This window comes from Cloeon dipterum, chromosome 3, assembly GCF_949628265.1.
Source record: "Cloeon dipterum chromosome 3, ieCloDipt1.1, whole genome shotgun sequence".
NCBI classification, from domain to species: domain Eukaryota; kingdom Metazoa; phylum Arthropoda; class Insecta; order Ephemeroptera; family Baetidae; genus Cloeon; species Cloeon dipterum.
The window spans coordinates 23,762,500-23,789,810 of NC_088788.1; the positions used below are offsets into that span (position 1 = coordinate 23,762,500).

General features: G+C 37.7%; 5 protein-coding genes across 7 annotated transcripts; 2 read left to right on the plus strand and 3 right to left on the minus strand.

The window, feature by feature from the left end:
• The first annotated feature begins 209 nt into the window (after positions 1-209).
• LOC135938477 (prestin-like) lies at positions 210-5,227 on the plus strand. The gene is made up of 16 exons (XM_065482123.1): positions 210-367; positions 1,863-2,001; positions 2,056-2,220; positions 2,422-2,532; positions 2,583-2,749; positions 2,827-2,991; positions 3,059-3,190; positions 3,379-3,512; positions 3,569-3,731; positions 3,831-4,007; positions 4,060-4,254; positions 4,307-4,384; positions 4,440-4,583; positions 4,632-4,727; positions 4,777-4,903; positions 4,958-5,227. The coding sequence occupies exons 2-16, from the start codon at positions 1,887-1,889 to the stop codon at positions 5,065-5,067; spliced, it is 2,079 nt and encodes a 692-aa protein (XP_065338195.1). The 5' UTR covers positions 210-367; positions 1,863-1,886; the 3' UTR covers positions 5,068-5,227.
• LOC135938480 (short/branched chain specific acyl-CoA dehydrogenase, mitochondrial-like) lies at positions 5,170-8,139 on the minus strand. The gene is made up of 9 exons (XM_065482129.1): positions 7,860-8,139; positions 7,340-7,460; positions 7,168-7,268; positions 6,904-7,110; positions 6,677-6,847; positions 6,501-6,626; positions 6,254-6,436; positions 6,061-6,196; positions 5,170-5,548 (listed from the first exon to the last, which is right to left on the minus strand). The coding sequence occupies exons 1-9, from the start codon at positions 7,881-7,883 to the stop codon at positions 5,373-5,375; spliced, it is 1,245 nt and encodes a 414-aa protein (XP_065338201.1). The 5' UTR covers positions 7,884-8,139; the 3' UTR covers positions 5,170-5,372.
• A 2,017-nt stretch (positions 8,140-10,156) lies between these two features.
• On the minus strand, positions 10,157-14,322 carry LOC135938481 (p21-activated protein kinase-interacting protein 1-like). Its single transcript, XM_065482130.1, has 6 exons — positions 14,128-14,322; positions 13,888-14,050; positions 13,556-13,754; positions 13,286-13,502; positions 13,036-13,227; positions 10,157-12,984 (listed from the first exon to the last, which is right to left on the minus strand). The coding sequence occupies exons 1-6, from the start codon at positions 14,221-14,223 to the stop codon at positions 12,625-12,627; spliced, it is 1,227 nt and encodes a 408-aa protein (XP_065338202.1). The 5' UTR covers positions 14,224-14,322; the 3' UTR covers positions 10,157-12,624.
• On the plus strand, positions 10,619-12,428 carry LOC135938479 (uncharacterized). 2 transcript variants are annotated; one of them, XM_065482128.1, is made up of 7 exons: positions 10,619-10,766; positions 10,874-10,955; positions 11,013-11,363; positions 11,418-11,582; positions 11,649-11,797; positions 11,857-12,248; positions 12,308-12,428. In XM_065482128.1, exons 1-7 carry the CDS (start codon positions 10,701-10,703, stop codon positions 12,369-12,371), a joined length of 1,269 nt encoding a protein of 422 aa, XP_065338200.1. In that variant the 5' UTR covers positions 10,619-10,700; the 3' UTR covers positions 12,372-12,428. The 2 variants fall into 2 exon arrangements, with proteins under 2 accessions (XP_065338200.1, XP_065338197.1); XM_065482125.1 differs by having other exon boundaries at positions 10,620-10,766; positions 10,874-11,363.
• Positions 14,323-14,558: 236 nt separating the features above from the next.
• On the minus strand, positions 14,559-26,657 carry LOC135939763 (ATP-binding cassette sub-family G member 1). 2 transcript variants are annotated; one of them, XM_065484316.1, is made up of 12 exons: positions 26,390-26,657; positions 19,547-19,664; positions 17,913-18,102; positions 17,667-17,812; positions 17,298-17,539; positions 16,636-16,752; positions 15,962-16,128; positions 15,737-15,905; positions 15,582-15,682; positions 15,374-15,529; positions 15,071-15,304; positions 14,559-15,006 (listed from the first exon to the last, which is right to left on the minus strand). In XM_065484316.1, exons 1-12 carry the CDS (start codon positions 26,487-26,489, stop codon positions 14,812-14,814), a joined length of 1,935 nt encoding a protein of 644 aa, XP_065340388.1. In that variant the 5' UTR covers positions 26,490-26,657; the 3' UTR covers positions 14,559-14,811. The 2 variants fall into 2 exon arrangements, with proteins under 2 accessions (XP_065340388.1, XP_065340389.1); XM_065484317.1 differs by lacking the exon at positions 26,390-26,657 and adding an exon at positions 23,418-23,590.
• Between the last annotated feature and the right edge of the window lie 654 nt (positions 26,658-27,311).

Genomic DNA, 27,311 nt, shown 5'->3' on the forward strand with positions numbered 1-27,311 from the left:
TAATTTATTACATTTACCAAATAAAAATACACTGATGAAACCTTGACTTTGACGCTTCTCTTGATGTACAGAAGCAATATATTTTGTTAATATGTTGAGCAAACAATTTTATATTTCATGCAATAAATAAATAGGCTCACGCACACATTGGCCGCATTGGCCCCTCAATTAATGTGTTGACAGAGCGGCAGATAAAATAGCCCAGGAGTGGTGGTGCGCGTGTCCACTCGACCTGCACACAGACACACATTATTTTCTGGCCAGTCGCGTTACTCACAAGACCATTCTTTCCTTGATTGATGTCCCAGCAGTTGTGGGGACGGGGAACGTTACCACAGGAAATTTATCAGGTCTTTTAGATCAATTGGTGAGTACCTGCTTTTCTTTATTCTTGCAAAAATTAAGTCACCTTCATATATGCGCTGTAAATTTATATTATCCCTATCAGTAATTCTTAATAACATGAATAACTCTAACTAGAAAACAGTATTTTGAACACTTCGATTACTCTTTTCATTTCTCTAACTTTTTTCAAAGTTTGAATCTTTTTTCTATAAATTTTTGGATACATATATCCGATTTCAATTAATACTTTGGTCTCCTCCATAATTTGTTACTTTACAATATATACATTGGCTTTTGCTTCATTTCATTTAATCCTATAGCTATGCAACTTCCTTACGCAAGGTATATGGTGTGATCGCTCGTTTCATACCTATGGAGAACTCACTCTTTTTGAACAACTCACACTTCTCGGTAGAATAGGCCATTTACATTGATTGTTCCCATCAGACCGAGAAGTGTAAAGCGAGCGGAAATTGTGACTCTACCATTGATACTAAAACGTGTTAAATACTGCAGATTTTTATTTAGTGTGAATGGCTTTGTTTATAGAACTTCCCCCAAAACAGAAGCTAACTAACAAAAGTGAATGGCTGATTGAGAATAAAGCATTTTAATTAATCCCCTTACAAAACTTATCAACCCTATGTAATTCCTCTATGTATCCTTACTTTTAATAATGAGAATAACGAGAATAGAGTCACATGATAACACTTTGAAAACAAATTATTATAGAATCGTTCGGTATTATTTAGTTTATTAAATTTTCCCAAAATACAGTTAATGAGAATTAAATGATTTTCATTAAATCATATTTTTAAATACTTATAAGAGAGTTCTACGCATTTTTACATGTGCATGTTTTGGTATTCCTCATAAATCACAGGTTTGGTTTTAGCGATTAAAATACAGCGCGTATTATATATAGAATGGGATTTTTTTATTTCCTCTCTGATCCCATTAAAAACATATTTTCGATCTTGTTTTTTCTGCTGGACAGGAAAAAAACTAGGTTTCCGTTTGTCGGTTTCCATTTCTTGTCTTGAAATATATTATGCTCTAGCTAAAAACTCTTGCACGTGTTTGTGCAATATATTAAGCATTAACGTATTGCTTTTCAATTGCTTTTAAGTTACTGGGTCAAATGAAAAAAATATCAAAATTTATATCGAAAATTCCTAAGAAATTAAAAGGTAAAATTAGTACTCTATTATTAACTCTAAATTAGTATCGGAGTTTCTTAATTTTGTTTGATATTTTTTTACTATTTTAAGTACTTCTCGTATTTGCTGACAAATATAAACTGATTTACACGTACAAGCCTAATACATAATGAATATAATAATTTGCTTTGCTTAATGAAATTCAAAATTAATACCATCTAGTGCTAACGACGCTCACCATAACTCTAATTGCGGTTGGGTTTTGAAAAAGCTACTCAAGTCCGAGCAAGTGTATGGGGGCAGCACAACCGCACTTATACCTCTGTCATATTCATTTAAAACCACAATTAATTTCAGCTTTGAAGGAGTTTGGAGCGCTCCATGAAGTCATCCACAGGTGAAAGGGTTCCGCACATTAGTGTTACTGTCGAGAGACAAGTGCACTCACAAGAATCTTTCCACGATGCGGCTGAATATGAAAAACCTAATGATGAAGGTAAAGTATAGATTTTACTCCATTAACTTTAATTTGTTAAGCGAAATAATGCAGGGATCATACAAACATTAAAGAATAAGTGTCGACATGTCGATGGAAAGCGAATGCTCCTCTCAACATTTCCCATCGCAGATTGGCTTTCCAGGTACAGCTTCCGGCAAGACTTGCCCTGCGATGTGATTGCGGGTTTTACCGCTGCGATAATGCAAATTCCGCAAGGTACGTGAGCAGCCAATACTAATAATATTCTACAAGCATAAAGACGCAGCTCTGCAACTGTGCAAAGTGCGGCCGATAAACACAATTATACTTTTAAAATGTTTTTAGCTACTGTCAAAAGGAATAATAATTATAATGGATTCATCGGCGTTATTTTCTAACTAGTAAAACATGTTTTTAATGCTCTAATTACGTTTGCAGGATTGGCATACGCACTCCTTGCAAATAACCCCGCTATCATTGGCATCTACATGGCAGTTTTCCCTGTTATCCCATACATTTTATTTGGGACCTCTCGACACACGTCTATGGGTATTATCTCTTTTTTGTCCACTAGTTTCCATTGATTTCGTTTGTTGTAGGAACATTTGCTGTAATGTCTCTAATTGTTGGGAGAGCGGTCGACGAATATTCAAACAACACCTCATTCACCTTCCCAAAGATTGATGAAAACGGTATTGCGACTGTCGTAACATATATGCCGGAAGAAGTCAGTGCTAACATTTCACTTTTAGTAGCAATGTGGCTGGTAATTATAGCTCTTTCAAATTTCTTCCCATGACAGTTTTGACTTTAATGAGAAAAGTAATCAAAATCACATTTCAGATATTGATGTATCTGTTACGGGCGGGCAGTTTGTGCGCACTTCTCTCTGATGTATTGGTAAACAGTTTCACTTGCGGCGCAGGCATTCACATTTTTACTTCACAAATAAAATCGATCCTTGGCGTGACAACAACTAGATATAGCGGCCCATTCCAATTAGTGAAGGTATGACCTCATTGAAAGTATTAGAAAAACAAAATTTTGTTTATTAACTAACTATGCCCATGACCAGACCTACTCGGAGATAATGCAAAAACTGACGGACAGCCTCAACGACACAGATGCGCAAATCACAATCGTCGCCTCTATGACGATTGCCAGCGTTTGCATTACTGCTTCAATTGTCAGCATATACTTTATCAAGGTATGCGCGCGCGTGTGTGAGTGAGATTCGTTCACTGAAAGGCAAACAATGCATGTTTATTGCAGCAGGCGCTCGCAAGTGCAAATATTGGTAGCTTTATTGCATGAATTTGCCTTATTTTTAGACCATATATAGAGCGTTACGTGAGAGAGCTACAAATAATAATAAATTCCGACTCACTTTTCCAGCCTCAATTTGCAAAACTTACAAAAGTGCCATTTCCTTGTGAGCTGATTATTGTGATTGCTGGAGTTATTTTATCCGGCTCCATGGATTTTGAAGGAAAATATGCACTGCCAGTGGTCGGTACGATTCCGAAAGGGTAATAATTTGATTCACGGGAAGGGTATAATAATGAAATAATGCTCCAACCCGTAGATTGCCACAACCGGTGTTTCCACAAATAGGTCTTTCATCTGAACTGCTCGGCGTGAGTTTCGTCGCCGCGGTTGTTTCTTACACGACCGTAATGTCCATGGCTCTGATTTTGGCACGCGGGGAGGACTATCAAGTGGGCGCGAACCAAGAGCTGCTTGCAATGGTACATTTCAAAAATCTATGAGAAACTGCCAACTAAAACAAGCTGTTAAAACTATCATGGTAAATCACAGGATTATCTCTAACTCGCAAAACTTTCTAGGGTCTGGGAAACGTCGTCGGTTCTTGCTTCTCGTGCATACCGTTTGCAGCTTCCTTGAGCAGAAGCATTGTTTCCAAGAACGTGGGCGGAAAAACTCAACTGACCAATCTTACGTCGCTTATTATCATAGTGTTTATCCTACTCTGGGTGGCTGACTTTTTCGAGCCTCTGCCGCGGGTGAGACTTTGTGTTAATATCATAGTTTTATCTTTCTACAAAAATGTTTCAGGCGGTTTTGGCAAGCATCATCGTAGTGGCCCTCCGATCCATTTTGCTACAAATTATGGATTTGCCCTCGTTCTGGCGCCTTTCGAGAGCAGATGGCATTCTTTGGGTTACAGTTTTCCTCTCGGTTGTACTGATCGACATTGACTACGGTCTACTCATCGGATTTGTTTTGTCAGCATTGAGAGTTTTCATGCAGGTATTGCGTCCACTTCAGCCATATGTTACTTTTTTAATTTACTTTGAAATAGGGTTTGAAAGCATATGCCTGCTTGCTTGGGAACGTTCACGGCACTGATCTCTACCTGGACATTCAAAGATACAAGGCTGTGAGTTGAATATTTTTAGATTTAGTCTCCAGCAGTAAAATTATAATTTTTACAGGCTTTCGAAATCCCTGGCTTCAAAATTGTGCACTACAGCGGCTCTTTGAATTTCGCCACGCGGCAACGCTTGCACGAAATAATCACGAATTTGACTGGTGTGAATCCCCAAGATCAACTTCGCAGACGTAACAAAAATAAGATGGTGAGCTTGCAATCATAGGGTGGGATAACCAATAATGAAAAATTGCAGCTGCAGAAGCGAGGGGAAACGGACTTAACGGGAGCAGACAACTTTGGATTTGAAAATTGCCATGGTGAAAATGACAGGCCAAATTGTTTTAGAAAAGTAAGTCAAATGCTTTTGGTAGCTTTCGAAATAAAATTTCGATATTTAGGTGGAAGTAATCATTTTAGACGTGAGTGGAGTGAGCACCATTGATCCGTCATCCGCACAACAGTTAAGCGCTATTAGAGACGAGTACCATGATATTGACATTAAGTTCCTAATTGTTGGTTGCACCGGTATGAAAAAATTTAGCTAATAATCACATTGAGAACTTTAAATTTCTTATACAGCGCCCGTTTACGAGGTACTGAGAAAATGCGATCTACTGGTTGGGGAGAACGCTCTCAAAGTATACCCATCAGTGCATGATGCTGTGCAAATTTACCTCCACCAAGAATAGGGGAGCAGCATTAAAATGCTGTTAATTAGTTTCTGAAAGAGATTTACTGTCAGCTCATTATAGCTGCATTTAAATAGGGTTAGTCGTCATAAATATTTAGAGTATGATTGAAATGTTTTGATTTATTTTCACAAAAAAGTAAAGATGACAACAAAAATAACGGTATTTCATTTCTTCTAAAAAAACGAATTTCACAGCAGCAAAAATTATCATATATTTTAAAAGTGTGATTAAAATGGCACTTCTGGTGCTAGAAAGCTTTAAAATTAGGTACCTGGTGAGTTAGATGTGCAAATTGACAAGTCTTAGGAGAACTCCTGCTTGAGCAACTTGGCGATTGTGTTGAGCTGGATGTTCGAGGTGCCTTCGTAAATGCAGCCAATCTTGCAATCCCTGTAGAACTTCTCTTGGGGCAAGTCCCTAGTGAAGCCTACACCGCCCATCCACTCAACGCACTTAGAAGTTGTCAATGTTGCTACTTCTGCAAATTATAATTCCACTTCAGGATTATTACGCTTTAAAAATTGCGACAGTTTTAACAGCTTAACCTGGAAACAAGTGATAGTAAATCTAATAAGCCAGTGAGAACATTTAAAATTATTTAGCCATGAAATTAATTTTTAGTTTCAGTTAAGAAAATGCCATATCCTGCTTCCTGGAAAAGCTTAATGTGTGGATAAAAGAATAAAATCAAGACTGGTTTAAGATTTCGTTCAAAAAGAGACTTTTTGGTAAAGGATCTAAAATAAAAATATTGCTAGAGTACAACTATGAAAAATTTGTTTCTAAATTGAATTTTAAAAAGCAAAATTTTGCCACTCTCTTACTACAGACATGTTGAATAGACAATTGCAAATTGCAAAATGTTAACAACATATTCTTTTATTCGGTACCATTTTCTCATTTGAACACCAATAAAAGTTTTCATGTAGATGTGACAAATAATAATTGTAAATGTGTAAATTTATCAAGACTGATAATTGTGAAACTTACGAGAGCTAAACAGCTTTGCCATGGAGGCCTGCTTGACAAAAGGCTCCCCAGCTTCTCGGAGCCTAGCGGCGTTGTAGACCAGAAGACGAGCTGCCTCGATTTGAGTTGCAATGTCAGCAATTTGATGTTGCATGCCCTATGTTTGGTATAGGCAAATTAAGATCTCCAGCTTGACATTTCAGAATGGGCATGCCTGGAAATCGTAGATTGGCTGTTTGAACTGCTTTCTCTCAAGCGTGTAGGGAATGGTGGCATCAAAACAGCCTTGAGCAAGGCCGACCATTTGGGCACCAATTCCAATGCGGCCTTCGTTCAGCATTCCAGCAGCGTACCGATAGCCCTTGCCGAATTCGCCCAAAATATTGGACTTTGAAACCTTTTCAATGAGCACATAGCTTGTCAGAATCTGCGAAAAACGCTTCAAACTATTGCGCAGTTACCCTAACTCCGTCAAAAATGACCTGACAGGTGCTTGAAGCTCTGATGCCAAGCTTGTTCTCTTTTCTGCCTATGCTCAGTCCAGGAGTGCCCGCTTCCACAATAAATGTTGTGATACCTCGATAGCCCTAAATGAATATTTTTGGTCCCTGACGTTTTATTACTTAAAAAATCTCACGGCAGATGGGTCAGCATTTGCCATGACGAGGAAAATTCCAGCTTGGTCAGCGGTTGAAATCCAAACTTTGCTACCATCAATGATGAAGTCGTCGTTGTCTTTCTTTGCGACGGTCTTCATGGCGAAGGCGTCAGATCCTGACCACGGCTCTGACAGGCAAAATACGCCAACCTGTAAAAAGATCGCTTTTAATAAAAGATATCTATTCACCTGACAACAATATTTACAGTATCTTGGGCAAGTCTTGGCAGGTACTTCTTTTTCTGCTCCTCGGTCCCCAGTTGCATTATCAGGCTGTTGACCAGGGTGTTCTGAATGTCGCAAACCAGGCTGACAGCAGGGTCAACCTTAGACAGTTCCTCCACAACCAGGATGCTCGAGAAAAAGGAGGCGCCGGTGCCACCATAGTCAGGAGGAATCTCGATTCCCATTAACTAATTAAACATACAATTAATTAATTAAATCCTGAAAGTTTAAGGAAATAAACTAACCCCATTTTCAAAATACATTGGCAAAATGCTTGGATCCAGTTTTTCTTCTTCATCCATTTTCTTGACTAATGGTGCGATTTTTTCTTGGGCCAGTTTCCGAACTGATAAGAAAAAAGGATTTTAGGGGGTTATTAAGCTCTTTAAAATAAAATTTTTCATTTGTTGCATTCACCCGTGTCTCTCATCATTGTCTCCTCATCTGTGAAGTGTCCCAAAGGCGCCCCAGCATGATGATTCTGTCGAACGCTGATAAATCCTCTTCCTACGCTTGCTTTCTGCAGGCTTCTTAAATGCTATAATAACATCCACCAAGCATTGCTGATTCAATAAAAAACGTGACATTATTATTATTCTCCTCAATTCTCTTTAATATTACTGAATAATATTAAACAGCTTTAGAATATTACATATATTATGTAAGTAGAAATTAATAGTAAAATGATTGGTAAATAATAGGCTCTCTTGAAAAAATCTAAATTGAATAAATTGATTGTTATGTAATAACGAGAGCTGGAAAATTGAGCGTCATAATGGATATAATTATGTATATGATATTGTATTAAGTAAGTATGTATCTACAAATTAAAAGAAAGGCAATACCGGCAGCATATGTATACATAAATACAGCCAATATACACAATAAATGAACAAAAATAAAGCATTGATGCCATTAAATTGAAGTTGAAGCATACCTTGAAAACCAGAGACCGGCTCATTTTGACTTAGAAGAAACGGCGATAAGCGATGATTTCAAAAATTAAGTTAAGAAGTTATGTATTTCCTTATACATAAAAGATCTTGGCACACGATTATAAAATTTACTCTGAAATGAAAGCTTCTGTTGTTATGTATTCCAAAATATTAATTCGTATGATTTCAACACAAGAGCGATGTAATTCAAAGTAATGAGAGCAGATAAAAAAAAAATCGGTGTGCTAGGGCAAAACTAAGGCGCACAATAATATCCGATAATATCACACAGCTGGTTGGTTTTGGTGGCCGCTGTGGCCTTCGGAGATATTTTTGCCTGGATCCCTTCGCCACGGCAGACATGACATACAGCGCCAGATGATGGGGCAGAGGCGGCAAAGCAAACGCGACTGTCATTTTTTATTTCCCTAAATAATATATGTATTTCTTCTAATTATTTAGTTTGTTAACAAAGGTAAGGTTGTTATATATCTAGCAAAAAAGATCTAGAAGGCAATCAAAAAGTGTTCATTTTTATTTACTTGACTATATTATCTTGTTTGTGCCGTTTTTTGTGCGCGGTGAAACACGTTGGAAAAACAGGACAATTCACAACCGATTCAGATAATATTAATTATTATGATAATTACATTATGATGGAGAAATAAGTCAAGACGAGCACGAGCAGTGCATTGTTGCGACCATTTGAGTAAGGACCGAAAGAAATACGTAACCGGAAATAGCATCACTGATTTCACAAAACATTATTTCAGTTCTTGGAGTGTATTTGATTTTTTGCGGTGTTTACTGTCTAAAGAACATTTCAGGGTCCTAGAATGATAAAAAAATATCCATCCATTTATGATTTTTCCTATTCTACAATTTCTATTAGTTTTTGCCTCTGCGGGGGATGTGAGTATGCATGAGCTTAAATACATATGCTATATTATGCATCTCCCTTCTAGACAAAAAATTAAATTATTTTAACAGCTGTTCATGTATGGGAAAACTGATAAATTAGCATTCTAACCAAGCATATGTCGTCAAGTGTCCTGAGGACAAACAAACTGTTGGGTAAATTTTTGGGTCCATTTCGACATTGCTCCCATTTTTTTTTTTTTACTTCTGACTTGTCTTATTGATGTATTTGTATATTGTGTATAAGTGAGAATAAACATCTATAATAAAAAATTATGGCTTAACTAGGATGCATTTTTTACATTTTACTAGAAATGTAGAAATGCGCACACGTTCTGGGAAATCTCTCAACACGGGGTGAACTGCACGCACTTGCAGCATTGCACTGAAGCGGCCCAAGCACAGTTATTGTGACTTCACAGGTACCGAAGTGACCTTATAATAAAACACAAGCACTCAACCCCGTCAAATGCAATCGCTGTAGATTCAGATATGTGGATTTTAATGGATACTTGTCTAGAGGGCATAATTATATTCCTTTCAGAAGAGCAATGATTTAGGCGACAATAAAGCTACCACATGGATGCTTCATCGCACAAATAGCTTTAAACAATCATACAAATGATTCTCCAGCCATATTTTTTTTTCCCAGTAGACCAATTTTTCTCCAGCAACATTTCCACAGTCAATGATTTTAATTAAGCTCCAAGTGAAGGACACTCATTGGAGTGTTCCCACCAACAGGTACACATACACATTAAATGAAAATAAGTGATAATTTAAATGTTTTGTCACTCGTGTGACAAAACACTTATATATTTTTAGGACATTAATTTAAAGAATCTGGCGCAATACAGCCTGAACTACTTTTATAATCCATTTCAATTGAAATATCGCCAACAAAAGAAAAAGCACCAATACTGATTGTGACAGTGAAATGCAAGTTGATGTTTTGGATTACAGTATTTTCACAAGATATGGTGATGTAAGGTTTTATTATCAAATAAATATATTAAAGTCATGAGCACTCATGCAGCCACATCATCTTTACATCGCCAATTCGGAAAATCATCTTGCCTAATTGGGAGTGCTTATTCAGCGATCTTTTCAATTCATATCATTTCAAAATAATAATTATACTAAAGACATACAAATATAATGGACATTAAACTAAAGATTAATAATTGGATAATAACCAGTCCTGAAAATTAAATTTTGGATCAAAGAGCAGAGTTAAACTCTCTCAGCTTCAGGAAAATATGATAATTTATTTGTTTAATAATAATAAACCAAAAGCTAATATAAATATTTTAAACCGACAAAGGTGAACATGTTTGATGGAGAATGCAACGGAAAATGGATGGCAGATGAAAGATTCGTGTTAGCTTCCACTTCAACTTTATTCCAAAAAGTATAAGCATGTTATTATTAAAGTAAAAACAATTTTCTTTAAAAAAGTTACACATGCAAGCATTTATAGATGATAACATGGTAATTCCACGCAACAGCCGCAACGATAAATCAGATTGTAAACCAAACAAACATAATATCAACTTAATTGTCTCTGCTGATAGTAATGACATTTTTTAACAATTATTTTTTAGTGAGCAATATCTTTTATCTTCATGATTGCACAGCGAGTTACATGAAATATTGTTTTATTAAAAAAATTCTTAAGCACTTTTAACTAAATTATTGCTAGCGACCCTCTTAACTTTACACAAATCAATAAGAATTTTTCATTCTTTTTCTTCTTTAATGCTAAAAAATATACATTATTTGGTTGGAAGCTCTAAATTAATAAGGCGAATTGATAAGCGACAGGAAATGCAACCACAATCATCATCGCTGACCACACAGTGCGAACTAAATTTCTCGTTTGAAATTTATTTCCACTTTTAAACCCGACTTCTGAGGCTTGAATAATGAAACTATGCTACAATTTAGGAATATCTTTGGCTTTCCTTTTTAGTGCTTTGGCAGCACAAAATGTGAGTACATGCGTGAACCAAAATTTACTATCATAAATGGACACGTGTCAAGCACACATGTTCAAAGCACATTGTTGACATTAAGTACATAAATTAAAATTTTGCAGGAAATTTTTCGTGGTGGCAACCAAGTCGAAACTGTCACCGTAAGCAAGCATGATAGTTGCTTCCAGGTTATCCAAAAATATAGTGAGTATACAGAGCGATTCATTAGATCAAGTTTATCAAGGATATTTTCCGCGATAGATGCGAGCGAACTGGAAATATCCGAAAATGGCACAAGCAAAATATTTCTCCAATGGCCAACACACGTGAGATGTGACTTAGGGTACGCTGAGGCGATAATTTACTTCAATGAGCACGCTAAAACCCCGTCAGTATGCAGTAGCAGTGGAAGATCAGAATTCAATTCTTACCTATTGAGGAACTATCTTATTCAAGAGTACTCTTCTGGAAGAAACGATTCAGAAGAAATGACTTTTAATGTAGCAAAGCAAGGATGCTTCTTCGCTGAAATTGTTTATACGAATTACTCAACTAATGAAAGAACGATTTTCACCAGCAGACCAGTGTTTGTGCACACTCAAGTTCCAAAAGGTTAGTATGTAACGTATTTTCCAGCAAAAAGATTTTTTATTTGTGATGTTTCAGATAAAAGCATTAATCTGCGCAGTTTAGTTTCTTCAGATGACAAGCTGTACCTAGACATGATTCTTTTAATGGTTGCTGTGGGAGTTGCTGTTTTATGCGTTGCCTACAGGGCCAGTTGCCGACTTTACAAGTTTATTTTCAAGGGAAGCGAAGAAGAGGAGAGATGTAAAAATACAATCTGATCTCTATTTCATATTTATGATTGTGTGAAATGATTTCTAACTTCACTAGTGCCGGTGATTCTCACAATAGTGAAACAAAACACTATTAAGAAACAGAGAAGCTTGAAAGTACTGCTTTTGTACGCAAGACAAGAAGAGGAGTTTATGAACTTAGTTCAGGAGCTGAGAGAACACCTACAAAGTAGTCTCGCTTGTGAGGTTAAGCAATTGAACTTGATTTTAAAGTGAGTATAGGATTAATAAATTAAAATTTTAAGGTGGTCGACATCTACCACAAAGACTACGAGCACAGAGTGAACGAGTTTGGGTTTGAGTTTGTTGAAGATTTCCTGCATAGCGATTCCTGCTTCAACGTTCACCATGAAGTGAAAATTGTTATGATCCACACGGATTGGGGATTGAAAATTTACGAGGCGCACATGACAAAATGCAAGATTCAGTACAAGGAACCAAAATACATTGACTCCTATTATGACGAGGCCCTGAAAATTTTAATCCAAGCCGAAAACGTTGATTACCAAAAGATATATCACATTGGATTTGAAGACTACCCACTGGAGAAACCACTTAGCAGACCAAAATTCAACTGTAACCCTATGTATTACTACCCAAAGGAGTTTGAGCTCTTTGTTCAAGCCATCAAACGGAGGCAACTAGACTCTGTTACAGGAAAATAGCAAACTAACCAAAATGATCTTGCAATTTCAGGCCAGATGAAAAAATTCAAGAAGAATCAACAGATGACTTGCAATTAGCTGAAACCCCTTGTTAAGTTTCATTTAAGGTATAAAGCTCTTTAAACAATAAATAAATATTAACAAACCAAAAAAGTTAATCGAGTTTTTAAGCTTTGAACAACCAGTAAAAATTAATACCTCAAATTTAATACTACAGCTATGCAACTTTTAATTTCAATGAAAATATATGTTTCTTTTCTTTGAGTGCACTGCAAATGATTCTTATGAATTGATATTTAAAACTGTGAGTATTTTATGAAAATTCCTTTGTGTAACTTAAGAGAAAATTTATTTGCTATTTCTATTTTTGACATTGTTCCTATTTTTCTTCGGTTTCCTTCCCTTACCTTTCACGTTGTCTGTTTGCTTTTTCTGAACTTGCTTCTTCTTGTTGGAGAGTTTCTGGACCTTGGCCGGCTTGCGGTCTTCCTCGTCACTGTCCTCCAACTCAACAGTGACAGTGCCTCTCTTGTTGGTCACTTTCTTCTCAAAAGGCACCAGCACCTTTTTTTCCGCCTCTTCTGCTTTCACTTTTGGCTTCACAGCATCTACAGGAGCTATGACCAAAGCCATGCACGTGGGCCGACAGCCTGCACTCACTGATCCAATCAGCTTCGGAGAGCCCAAATCTTCTTTATCAGATATTTTCTGCACAGAGACTGTCAATTTAATTCACCATAAACATGAAGCAGTACTCACTTTGAAACTATAAATGCAGATTTCTCCATTGCTAGCTGCTGTCACTAACCATGCTTCGCCAGAAGAAAATTGAACTGCCCCAATTTTCCTAATTCTGCTCGACTTGGTTTTGAATTTACAAACGCATGATTTCTTTGAGATTTTGTGAATCTCTACAGAGCCAGTATCTGTGCCAATGGCTATCAAGTCACCCTGTAAATTGGAATTTCAACGTATACTTTTCATTACGCTACTTTCCAATGTGACAAACCTTCAGGAAGGTAATGCTGGACGGCCTACTCTCTGGGACGACAGAGTAAACAACTCCAGCAACTTCAATGTTGTAGACATCAACAGAAAACTGAGCTCCACCTTTCATTAGTTTTAACACTGCATAGTGTTCTCCACTTTCTGAAAAAGACAGGTCCTCTCCTTGCGCGTGAAGGTTGGTCGTGTACGCGGACCTGCCTTTCACCAAATTCCAAGTCCTAATTAAACTTATTTTTAGTTTTTAAATTCTATTAGGAATATGTTAAAGTACTTGAGTGTCTGATCCCTTCCGACAGTAAGGCACAACTTGCCAGAGGGGTGGACAGCAATGGACGTGACACCGCCGTCTTTGTGCGCAGTCAAGATTTTTTCACACTGCCAGTTACCAGTCCTCCAGATAGCCAAATCTCCGTTTTCACTGCCGCTGATAAGGTGAGACGTGCCCGCAAACGCAACACAGGTGACAGTTTCTGGAAAGAGTTAGTTTCAAGTGGTGATGGATGAAGATGTGAATAATGAAGAGACACTTAAATATGTAATTATATAAAATAAGAGTCTTCTAAGCGTAAGTTTTAATTAATTTAATGAAATATTAATAATTACTGTCGTGATGCATGAGAACACCCATCTCCTTCCTCAATTTCATGTCGTAGAGCTGAATATTGTCATCAGCCCCTCCTGAGGCCATGAATTTGCCGCCACTGGCCACACAGCGCACACTGGCTCGGTGAGAATGATTTGCAAAGCTTTGGGAAAGAGTAACCATCTGGAAACGATTTAAATTTAATATGAAACTGTGTTTTAAATCCCAGCAGGTCTAAATCTAAAAGCAACAAAACTTACTCCATCTTCTGCCTTCAGCGGTTTATAACCAATTACGAATTCCTCGTACGAACCAAGGATAATTTCCAAGTCTGAATAATTTTCGCACTGTAACATCGTCGTGCGAAATATTTGCAAATTTCAAGCGATTATTTACTGATCGAACGCCGCAAATTCTCCACGTGTGTTAGTGAAGCTGTAGCTGTGAAGCTGTGTCGATTTGTTTACCAGGCTCTCAGCGCCTCTAGCGGCGAACGGCGAAGCAAAGACGATGAGTTAGAAATTATTGCTAACTCTGGCGATATGTTCAAGGAGTGGGGGTAATTGAGGATTGCTTTTCTGCAATACATACACGCTAAGCAGGTTGCATTTTTTGCTTAACAGGGGCCTAAACGTTGCCTAAATTTAACTTTGACATCAAATACCATGATAGCAAAATGAAATTCAACACAGCAAAATCACAGCCATTTTATTCTTAATTTTGAAGCTATAATAATAAGTTGAGATTCATGATTGGTTTTTTTTTTAAAAAAATCCATCATTGTTAATATTTTTCATTTTTTTATTTTTGTATAAATATATACAGAGTGCGAGAACAACGATAAAAAATAAATCAAAACAAAGTTATTAGTGTCTTGCAATCATTTTATATATCTTAAGTACATGACAGAATCTAAAAGCTATATTAAAAATATATAACAATTTTTATGCTGCGGACCTTTTTGTTCTCTTTGACCCAAATTTGGTTTTGACCAGCTGGCCGATCTTAGTCACTGCTTGGATGGATTTCCTTGAGCTTAATCGGTACTTCAGCAGAACGTAAGTAAACAAGCGGAGACCAACAAAACTCAAAATGAGGAGAACTGCATCTTGCCAGTACTGCACATTTTCCATTCCAACCTATAAATAGCAACAATTCATGAACATAAATTTATCACAAGATCTGCAAAGGCAATTTAATTACATGTCTCAGAAGTGCCTCGGGCTCTCGCAAGTGGCAATAATCAATCGGGCAAGGCAGCGACTTGCGTCCGAGGCGGTACATGGTGACAATGATCCCTTCGAGGCCGTATCTCAGGTAACTCAAGTTCATGCCGATTCGGATCAAAATTGGAATGTCTGCCGATCCAGAGCCCATTCCATAGCAAGAGAGCAGCATCAGAGGAACCGAAAGCACAGGTCCCATGAACATTCCATTCTGGAAAATATAAAAGATGAGGCAGCAGGTTGTAAACCAGCCAGAGTAAAATAAAATATCAATGCGTACCACAATTCCGAGGGTTGAGCCAATGGCAAGACCCAGGCTCTCTGACACCAAAGACACCATCAAACACATGAACAAAAATTGAGCCAGTCTAAGTACTTCCATCGGCTGCCCTGAGAGGTAGTAAACGAGGGTTGCGTACATTGTTCCCAAAAATAACTAGAGAAAGGAGTTTAGAATTTATACATTTAGGACAAAACATTTTACTCGCCTGCAGAGGAAGGTGTGATATGGTATAAGCGGCATAGTAAGCACCAAGACTATACCACCGGTTGAAGTATTCTCGCTTCAGTATTTTCACATCAATAGGAACTAGAAATTAGGCAAATATTATTGCAGCGCTTCTCTTAATAATTTTAAAATTACATTGCAATAAAACAGGCATCATGGGAATGTACAGGAAGAAAATGATGCAAGTGTAGCAAAATCCAAAGTTGAACATGGTTTTTGAACCATCGTTGCCCATATCATAGAACATTCCTCCAATAATTATTCCTAAGGCTAGGTGAAGACTTAACTTGAGCGTTAAGTGACTCTGAAATTAAATACAATTTTAATATTCATATTAACAGGATTTTACGGTTTGCATACTGAGTCTCTCCAGACTTGTAGGAGCATTCGGCAAAGGAGTACTCTGAATTGGTCCCATCCAGACAAGGCAAAGCCAAAATCGTGCTTAAGTAGATGATTGGCATCATTAAATGACATGTCTGAACACTCAACCACTTGTTGGGAATCTTCGTCTATAGATGTTGTTCCTGTAAAATGAGCAAAAAACATGCATTCCATTTTTAGACGAGATTAAATAAAAATTTATTATATTTTAAAAATTACTATATAAAATTTTAACTGTACTGAAACTTCAGTTTTAAAACTTTTGTTATCTAAAATTAAACATATCTACTGGCTTTTGTTCTTGTACAGAGAGAACTGCGCGTGTAGTAAAAATTAGAAAAATATTAATCTGCTTATTCAAAATTAAAGCATGGTTTCCCACTGTTCAAGCCTTTAGTGTATCAATCTTTAAAATAATCACTTTCTTTTTTCAATCAGGCCTTTTTTAAATTTCACAAGTAAACAAAAAATTATTGTACGAGAAATCAAATGATCAATTCATTTTGTTTTTAATCTTTGGGGTTAAAAATTTTCCTTCCATTAGATTTTAAATTTTTTATCTTTGTGTAGTTTTTATTTCTTTAGTAGCCGGCATAGTCACTATCTTGGTACGAGTCCCTTTTTTATCACGAACGCGGGAGAAAACTCACTGGCAGGTGACTGGTGTTGATAATCGGGCGTCCACCTGTGGCAACGTCCGTTTTCCACGGCGGCCACCATACGCTCAACGTCGTGTTCGCCGTACTCCGCACAGGCCGCCTCCAGAACTGCAACAATCACCACGCGGCTTTTGAATTCGACGCACCGTTAGAGGAAATTTGGGTGTCGCGGACAAAAAGGTGCATGACTGGCACATCAATTGAATGAAAAATAAAAAAAATTCTGCAATTCATAAAAAAGGTGAGGGCACAGGAGGAACGAAGCGAAAGAAACGATTTGACGCTTTGAATTCCTTTTCTGCAACTCACAAGATGCAGCCGCAGAGATGACACACGGAGAGTGAAAGATGTAGTATGGAGAACACGACCTCGATACATACAATAATTCAGTTAGCAGCATGTGTATTAAAATATGCGCAATGAATTTCAAACGGCTCTCTGCTCAATGGGTGTTTATAAATGAATCTAATTACTTGAATGTCAGTGTCAGATGAATACTAATAGCAGGCTTATTGTGAGTGGTGAAAAATTGCTGGTCGTAAAATTAAATTAAGCATTGATTTGAATAAAGCAACTGAACTTGATCTACTTTTATTATCATGCTTTAAGACCGACGTGAGTCTACAAAATTATCAAAAATCAAGTTCACTCACCGAAATCAGCAGGGTTGTAGGTTTTGGGGCAGCTGAGGCCACAGGACATCTCTAAGAACGGGATGACCTCTTGGCCTTTGCCCTGAAATGCGCACTGTCCTTCTGCGACTATGTATACGTTGTCGATCATGTGGAAGAGGCGCGCACTTGGCGTGTGAATCACACAGACGACCGTCCGACCGCCAGCGGCTAGCGCCTTCAAAAGGGAAAAACACTGGGCACTGGAGAGGTCGTCCAAACCCCTGAGTGTCAAAATGGAAATATTAAAATTAAATTTTACAGGAGATATTGATTTTTTGGTTAAAAAATTAAGAAAATATAGTTATTTCTTAAGCCAGAATGTTTAGTCTTTCTCCTTTTTATACTCACGTTGTGGGCTCGTCAAGGAACATTACAGGAGGATTGTTGATCATCTCCAGGGCGATGCTCAGTCTCTTTCGCTCTCCCCCAGACAGCTTTTCGGTCCTTGTGTGCTTCGCTTTTTTCAACCTGAGCAAGTCGAGAATCTCGTCCACCTGCAAACACACACGCGCGGCGTTTAATCATAGTGGCTCGAATAATTACGTCCACAGCCAGCATGTGCGGGCAACTTATAAATAGAGTTAACGAACTCACTGTGGCTTGGCGTTGTTTAGGGTCTAGGTTAAGTCCAAGTTTGAGTTGCGAGGCTGCGTACATGGCCTCATCCACGCTCAGGTGAGGTTGCAGCAGGTCCTCCTGCATTATGTACCTGGAGATCCTGCGAAAGACTCGCATGTCTCGTGGACGTCCGTTCACAAATATCGTGCCGGTGGCATTGGCGGACCTGAACGGAGCGGAAATCAATAAAATTCGATTGAATCATCACTCATGCGAGATATAATTTTGAAATTTTCTCCCGCCTGGAGATCCCCTTTGCCACAAAATGGCAATTTCAATGTCTGAGGAAATGCTTATAAATAGACTTTGCACTTGCGGAGTCATACAGTTGTACTTTCACGAGATTTCTCTCTTTGATATTCTCACTAATGAATCTGAATCGACATTAAATTTGCAGCCGCGTACTAGAAAATTCAAAATCATCTTTGATGCGTGGTTGAAACTTAAGTAATTTTATTTCTGAAATGGAGACAATAGTAAAATGCTTGCGATATTTGCTGTTGACATCTCCCCGCGTTCACTTCAAGCACGGTAATGAGCCAATTTGAAGGGAAACGTTGCACATTACGTGGAAATTTTACATTAATTATTTTTAACACGTGGAAATTTCCACTGAAGAAAAAGAGATTGTTTCTAACAGAGAGACAGGCAATTATTTTTTCTGACACATTTGAGAGATGTATGTATTCGAAACTAGTTAAGAGGACATAATTAAAATTAATATTTGTGACAAGGAGGACAAGTTTGTTTTTTCTATTGAAACTTAAAAAATTATTTATCTAGTAATTTGTGTTACCACCGTGTTTCCCACAGCTTCATGGCATTTATGTAATAAATAAAGCATTATGCCTGGCTTGTGAGAGCGCAAGTGTGATATTCAGTCAGTGGTAATGGGCTGCATACTAGTTATCCTTGCCCTTGGATGTCGCATTATTTTATCTGTTCTCCAAGCACCATGTGAGTGTACGTAAAGACCGGTATTAAGCATCTGCGCATCGAGGAAGAATTATTCAAAAATTCACATCTATTATATACAGTCATCAATCTATTTTTGTTGAAATTATGTAGGTTGCTTATTTCTGAACTTAATAAAATTACACACTTTTAATATGATAACAACAATAACCGTCGATCGGATTTTCTATTTCCATTATGGAGTTGACCAATCAATCAGCTTGTGCTCGTGCTACAAGGTCAACTCATTTGCATACCTGATTTTTCGATCTATTGTTTTAAAATCAATTACAGTCACTGCAAATAATTAAGAACGCCAAAAGTTAGCCTTATCCTTGGAAAGCACAGATGACCTAATTAATTTAACCCCAAGCAAAACAGGGCGAATTATTAATTCTATTAATTGAAGCGAAATGTGCGACGCGGAAATTAAAAAGTATTAAGTGTCGAGTAAAAATTCACGGCCACACCACGCACGCCTAAACTGGTTCTTTGCTGCTGCGTAAAACAATACGGGAAATATAAGTGGGATCGAACCGGCTCTAAATAAATCGGGGTAATCCCTGTGAATATGCTTGCGATGCTCTGCAATATATATAACGTGTCTAAGTTAACAGTTTCCGTGAAGGAAATGAATTTGTGTAACATATACTCACTTGTATCCCGCAAGCAAATTGAGGAGTGTGCTTTTCCCGGCTCCCGAAGGTCCCAAGATGCAAGTGAGCTCGCCCGACTTGAAGAGCCCATTGATGTTTCTTAAAATCGTTTTTGGACCTGTGAACATGGGAGGTTCGGAGCTTGGTAATTGAAGCGTACTTTCGAAGAAGTAATCACACAAAATGTATTCCTGGAAAATGTAACATTATATAACACACTAACTATTGCAATTATATCACAGCAGCTGCAATAATACTTGGAATAATTGACGAAACCAGGTCGAAATTTATGAATGAAATCTTTCTCCCGCAATATTCATTTCCAAAAACAATTTATAGGCACTTAATATTTTTAGTAGGAGACTTGTCATACACGATTAATGAAATTATGATTTCAAAAACATACAATGATTTTTTTTCTTTTTACCCCTGTCCGAGGACCGGGAAGGGCGCGAACTGTGCTAGCACGAATGCTGAAACCCGCCAGGTTCCTATAACACCGCAAACGGATAACATGGGCGCACCAGAGGGCCACTTGCCTCCGCATCGAGGACTGCATTGAAACGCTAAACATTCGTCTCGTGATGCCAAATCACGCATGCTGGAAAGGTGCACACCAGAAAGTAGTGAGTTTGTCTAGAGCTATGCAGCTGAAGGCTTTCCAAAAACTGCGAATTTCAAGATGAGATAATTTATCACTTCATCTAATTGGCAATCGCATCACGGTAAATTTTCGCTTTTTATCTAGAGTGAAATATATTTTATTAAGCTCATATTTCAGTAAAACACAAAAATTCATAGCCTTTTTGTGTAGTTGTTTTTATTAATTTCCAAATATTGAAGTAATTCACCAATTGAAAAAGCCCTGAGTGTTCCAAAATCTAAAGAAAAAATTTATTTTTACCTCATCAGGTACTATTTTTGATACATTTGAACGACTGTTTAATGAATCTAATTGAAATCCAACTCTTTGCTCTCCGAGATGACTAGTTCAGTCTGAACTAACGATAACAAAGAAACATTGGCCAAAAAATCCGGCTCTCTTATCAGAAAAAATCCCCAAGAGTCTAATGAAAGTGCAAACAGCTATATAAACTAGCGAGTAATCATCGGTGACAGTTATTAATTGAAGTGTGCAAATAAAGTTTCATCACTTGCCAACCCTCTTCATTGAAAGGTCTCAAGGTACAACGCTAGAGGCTCGGCCAACTCGAAGTGAAGAGGATGGCGCATGGTAAGGAAAGAATTGTCAAGTTGCTCTTAACTCATTGAAATTGCAAACGTGCGCCTTGCAATAATTTTTGCTGTCTCACTTCTCCACACGGTGACCCGTCGTGCGCCGAATTCGCTTGAGTGGCCTTTAATTACAGGACGGGAAGAAGTGAGTGCGAGTGTCTCATTGTTTGAGCACTCATTTGATCTGGTCATGGGAGACCGCTGTCACCGTGGAATTGCAAAAATATCGTAATAATTGCACTGTCGCAAAACAATGAAATGACGCTGACGTAACTATAGAGATGATCATTATCCTGGTTGTTGCCTGCTAAAAGCTGAGCAGTTATGTTCTTTTTAATATTTAAGGTGCAATATTAAGTGCAAGTTTGAAAACGGTCGAAACAACCTATAAATTACCGGAGCATGATAAGTGCAAATGGAATTCAACGGGGTAATGTGATTCTCCAGTTGCAAGAAATAAAGCTAAATATGGTCGTGCGTCAGATTATATCGTATACGAAGCTCCATTAGCCTTGGAAATAAAAACTTTTTCAAATCTTGTGATTCAATTAATTGTCACGGAAAAGTCGTCCAATGAGCACACAAACAGGTGGTCATGTTTGTGCAATGTGTGGTACATCCGATTCACCTCATGCAGAACTTGTCTTTTTCTTTCATCTGATGCTTAGCAAGCAATAACAACAGATTGCAATAATTACAATGACGTGCCGGGTAATTAAGAAAATATGGGCGCCACCACGCTAAGTTAACGATAGGCGAAATCTGAAAGGAAAAGAACAATGACAAAGTGCTGGTCATACCAGGCTGACGCTGCGCAAACGGATCTGCAACATTTGGCACAGAGCTTTTCATAAAACCCTTTTCGCCTTCACTCTCTTGCGGTCCTGGAGGCCTCAATCTTTTGTATTGCACTGCCATTAAATTGTCGCACTCGCGGCAATAGTGACAACAATGAATGGCAAAAACGCCCAGAAAATGCGTCTCAGGCAAAGGTAATCTTTGTTCCTTGCACCAAATATGCACCTGCAGATAATTGAACTCGACGAGGAAAAAGTGCAGGGGAAATTTTGCTGATCAATCTCATTTAATTTGTGTTGGGATTTGCTCGTCGAAAATGTCGAAATCATGCTGTTTTTAGAGCGTTGCAAATATGCAACCCGCAGATCGAGCATTCTATTCAGACCAATTCTTCATTTTTGTTTGTATGGTCGTTTGACCTACCTGAGTCTGCATGCATTTTCGAATGATTATTCTGGAGGTTGGTCACGTTATGGTAACACCTATATAAGAGGGCTACGTGCGATCTCAAGTTCGTCATTACATCGACACACCAAACAAAAAGAGTGTTTCACAATTATCCGAATCATCGCGCGTTGGTGACCCCACCGAAACGAAACAACACTCCGTTTTCGAGTGGCTAGAAAGATTCAACATTAACCGACCAAAGTAAATTTCAGTGACTTGCGCTTTCCTTCAATGCGAAGCACATGACGCCTTTCCATATAAATGTTTTCCTCCTCCGCGCAGCCGGATTCCCCGAAAAAAATTTGCAGATTCACCATTTTAGATTTTAATTTCCCCTGCTGCCTTGGCGAAATTTTCTCTTTTCAAGTGTGCATGAAAGACATTGGAAATTTGAGACAGTTACGTCAAAAGATGTGTAGATATGCTTGCTGCGCTGTTACGAGAGGAAGAAACTAATAAAAGCAGACAAATATTTGCGAAATAATTCTTAGGACGCCACGCATATTTCTATCGAGTTTTATGCAAACAGCACTTAGCACCTGTCACCAAATGATTCATGTCAGGTTGCATTTGTCAACTACACTTCTTAATTTTAATTTAGCTGTAACATTTTGCACAGTTCGTCAACATGCACATTGGCCGCATTGCCATCACGTGTGTAGCATTAAAATTAAATTTGCGCTTAACACTTTGAACACTATGCTAACATTAATTTTAAATTTAAATGAAGACAGCATTTAACATAGTAGGCACTTAACACTTGTCTGTCACCACACTTGTCTAAAGAGTGACTGAAAAGCAGCAAATGTTGCCAAACAGAGACATTTATCGACACGACCAACATTGAAAAGAGAAAATTAAAAACTGAACGGCAGATTTTGATTTACAGGCGAAATGCTTTTAACTATAACAAATTACCAGCGTGTTAATTCGTTTCCGATTTTATTCTGACAATTAGAAAAAAAAATTTTTTAACGGGTTTTAATATGAGCTGAATTTAGTGAATTCATGTGCTAAAAGTATTTTTGTTAAATAAATCTAATTATTCTGTATAGCTTTATAATCAAAACAATAAAACATAAAAACGCAAAAGAGAGGTTTAGAATAAGAAGAATTTTCATTAAACGCACTCAGGTGTTTTTGTTTACAATTTTTAAATATAAAAGGGCCTGGTTACATATACACGTCTTACACATCTTTGTGCAACGACGTCAACCTGTCATTTTACTGCAGCTGACCTTTTGACAATGTAAATTGCGTTTATTGTTAGAAAGTCAGAGAAAAACTGATTCTTTCTGGCCAGGTGAGCAGGTCAGAATAATAATTTTCCTGGCACCATCCAACAAAAGGATTGGCAATTTCGCGAAGTGCAATAACAAAATGAACCAACTATTGAGCTGTTGTGTCCGCTTCTCCGAAATTGACTCACACCGCTTGCTTTACGGCTCCGGCCGAAACTTCTTATACACCAGGTGAATAACAAAGTGTGATAAAATTTCCAAACTGATTCGCAATTCACGTCACACCAGAGCGACTTCCAGTCATTGTGTCTCCGGCCGAAGAGAACATCTGCCAGGCAGGGTTTGCAGCTCTATTGACCACGAGCAAGCAGAGAAAAAATAGAACTGTTGCAACGGCGGATGAGAAAAGCTAGCGAAGTGCAATAACGCGTGGCTGTATGCACTCTTTGAAGTCGGTCACTGAACGAGCATTGGCAAATGCACCATTATATTATCACTATTAAGCGCGACTGCAACGAACTGCAATGGTGCACGGATAAAGGGAAATAACGCGCGTGTCAAATCAAGATTAAAAGGTTTTTGTGAGCAAGTAACGAAATTTCATCAGGCAACGGCAAACCCTCAGTTTCCCTCGCACTTTTCTATTTAAATTTTAAGTCTGCAAATGGAAAAAGCTTCTTGACTTCAAACCCTTAAGAATGATAGATTTTTATGTTCGATAAAAATTTTGCACAGTGTTTTAGCAATTTAATTTTTTTAATTTCTATATAGTTTAAAATAGCGCATATTTGAGAATGTAAATTTTTAGACACGAGTCTAAATTGTTTAACAATTAGTTCTATCGTTACTTTTTCAAACCATATGATTGGAAAATTTGCCTGAAAAACTGTTACTTCAACGATGAAAATAATTCGAGGTTTTTTGGGTTAATCTTTGTTTTTTAAACACATCACATGTATGTTGCTTTGCGGTTGAATTTCTGAATTACACAAACAAGATACGAGAAAACATATAATAGAAAAATAACACGACAAATAGGAAATCTTAATTAAAACAATAAAAAACTGCTTAACTCAGTGAGGATAATCACAGACTATAATATACTAATGAGTAAAATTATCTCGCACGTTCTCATACACTGCACAGCATCATCTGTTTCAACCCCTCAGGCGTTATCAGCAATACTTTTATAACCTGCATCTCTCTTTGATTATGCTCAGAATTGAGTGCAGTCAATTATTTTCAACGACTGGTGATTTACATAAAATCCTCTCTGTCTGAGGGGGCCAAAACTGCCGCTGCACAGAGGATTTAGTTCCCTTTTAGGACTTTTAGCAACCATTTGATTTTTTTAAATTTTTAAAACAAGCTATTTTATTTGAAATCGAACTATGGTCCCGGCAGGAACAAAAAATAACATTCAATCTCAAACTAGAATTTTGAGCACATATCCATATATCACGTCAAACTCTGTGTTAACGTGTGAATGGAACGATTTATCAGAGCAGCATCTCATCCCATATGCCGTTGAAATAGAATCTAGGTTGATGTGACGCGCGCATATGTTTATTTTATAACTAACGAAAAGAAAAGTTGAATTATGTCGCTATTCGTTAGCCGAGTTCTCTTTGGTATTGAACTACGAGCGAGCAGACTGATCAGAGACACATGGTTGGAATAAATGTCACTTAATGCGTTCACGGATGAAAGAGAAACTTGATAAAACGGGAATATTAATTGCTGGAAAATGCCTAAGTCGCTTGATCACGCGGGGAGTGTGTCCGCTGCCTTAATTAGCCACTAGCGTGATTCCAATTCGTATATTATAATCTCTGATTCTTATGGAATAATCTTCTGTGTGCAGTGCAGTGTCATTACAGCCTGACGTGAAGGGGACTTGCAAGCATTAACTGCGGAGTAATATACCGGCTCAATATATTGTGTTACAGCTTTATGCGGCAGACCTTAAGCGAAAATATTTATAACTATAATTCATTGAAACAAGTCATATATTAATATCACGGAAGGAAAGTTTGAGATTACCGGCGTTTTTTTATTTATTTTGATACACATTAACCAGGAAAATATAGATCTTTCGATCCTTGAATAAACTTCAAATGAAAAGGATTGTAAGTTAAGGGTCTCCGGATATTATTTATCGTTAAATTATTTGAACGCTTAGTGGGTCGGAATTCGAATGAAGAGCGTTGAAAAATAATGCAAAAAGTAGTGGGCGCTCTTGACATTTGCATGAGAAAGTGAAGTAGAAGACCTTGAATGTTTCGAGAGTTTTCAAAACAAAAATCCAATTTGAGCCTTCTTCCGTGATTTCACTGTTCGATAAGTCATGTTAAATAATACCTTTTTAGACAATTACTATGCTCCAAAAATTTTATCTTTTTTTCGCGTGAGCAACAAGACAAATAAATGAGCAAGCAGGAAGAGCAGACCACATGCGTAACTGCGAGCAATTTGCACGAGCAATTATACGACGGAGCCTCCTCAGAGGCACGAACTTGTTTTGGCGACTTGTAGTGCTATAAATTCTTCACGTCGTTTGAATATGATAATATTATAACGTGCCCACGAGACAACTCACTAGGCTAATTCCGCTTTAAAATTAAGCTTTTATTTTTCGCAGAAAAAAATAAAGTTTTCCGTGAAACATTGGAATTTATTCTTCTAAATGGTCGCAAGAGTGGGGGTGGTGGGACAAAGACTCATCTTAAACTTGAACCAACATAAAAAACAAAAAGAGGCCAATTAAGTTTTTTCATTTAATTTATCAAATTGTCCAAATATTTTTTATACTTAAAGCAAGGATAAGTTAAGATATTTTTTAAACATGAATAGAGGACAATTATAACTATTTAAATTTCATTTTTTGAAGCAGATTCTTCAGGTTCTAAAAATTTTGACCAACATAACGAGAACATATCTTCTAGAATTCCCTTCTTTGAATGCTTCGACGCAAATAATGTAACACAAGAAAGTAGTGAACTATTTGAAACACGCAGGGAATGGCACCCTCTGAAAAGAAACAACTGTGCCGGCCAAAACCGAAAGGCATACTGTTTCCAATCGATAACAATCAAGTCAATGCCCCTTTGATTCCGCTCACCGTATCCGTTCTGGTGGACCGTGTAGTTGAGGTCGGAGAACTCAATGTTGACCGGCATCAAGGGGGTGAGGTTGCTCAGCGTCTTCTTGGGGTTGGCCATCTCGCAGGCCTGGCTTACTTCGCTGCAATCCTTCTCTCGGCGTGTGCTCTGTTTTCCTCGTCCCTGTCGGCCGCCTGCTTCTTCACACGCGAGTCCATAAACAACTAACCAAAGCCAGAGCCGTGCGGCTCACTCGCTACCCATGTGCTAGTCATGGCTGGGACCAATGACGTCAACAGGCGAGCGCCGTCGAAGGTGTTACTATACTCGGCGCCGCGAGTGATGATGAGAGTGCTGCGCGGTGGCTGGGTGGCTCTCCTCCTAAAACCAGATAATTGGTCTGAGTCAGAAGGATAAAATTCGCAATGAGCCAAAATTCAGGGAATAATTAATTATACATTTATTTATTATCATCTTATAATGCAACTAGGTTAGAACCGCGATATTCGGTAAAAATAAAATTCGTAAAATTTTATGAACGGGATTCTTGATCATTCTCATTTTGACTCTGCGAGTTGAGTCAGTTTAAATTTAGAGCTGATAATCCTTTGAACTTTTGTTTGGTAAGAGGGGTAAGAGTGGCGTGTTTATCAATCTTGGAATCTTTTAATGGCCTGCTGTATCACAAATATGATTAAAGCTAAACGAGTTGCTCTGCTGATCCGCAATTAAATTGCTTTAAATCTAAACGATGCAATGCGGATCATAGCCTTGAGCATGCATTTATCTGATTAATTGGTCCATAAAATTTTAACGCAATTATCATTTAGAATTATTAAAAACTGACAAAGAATTTGAAATACACAGAGAAGCATTCATTTATTTATCAATATTTAGACAGAGACTGCATAGGATTCTTATACCTGGCGAATTAAGTAGAAA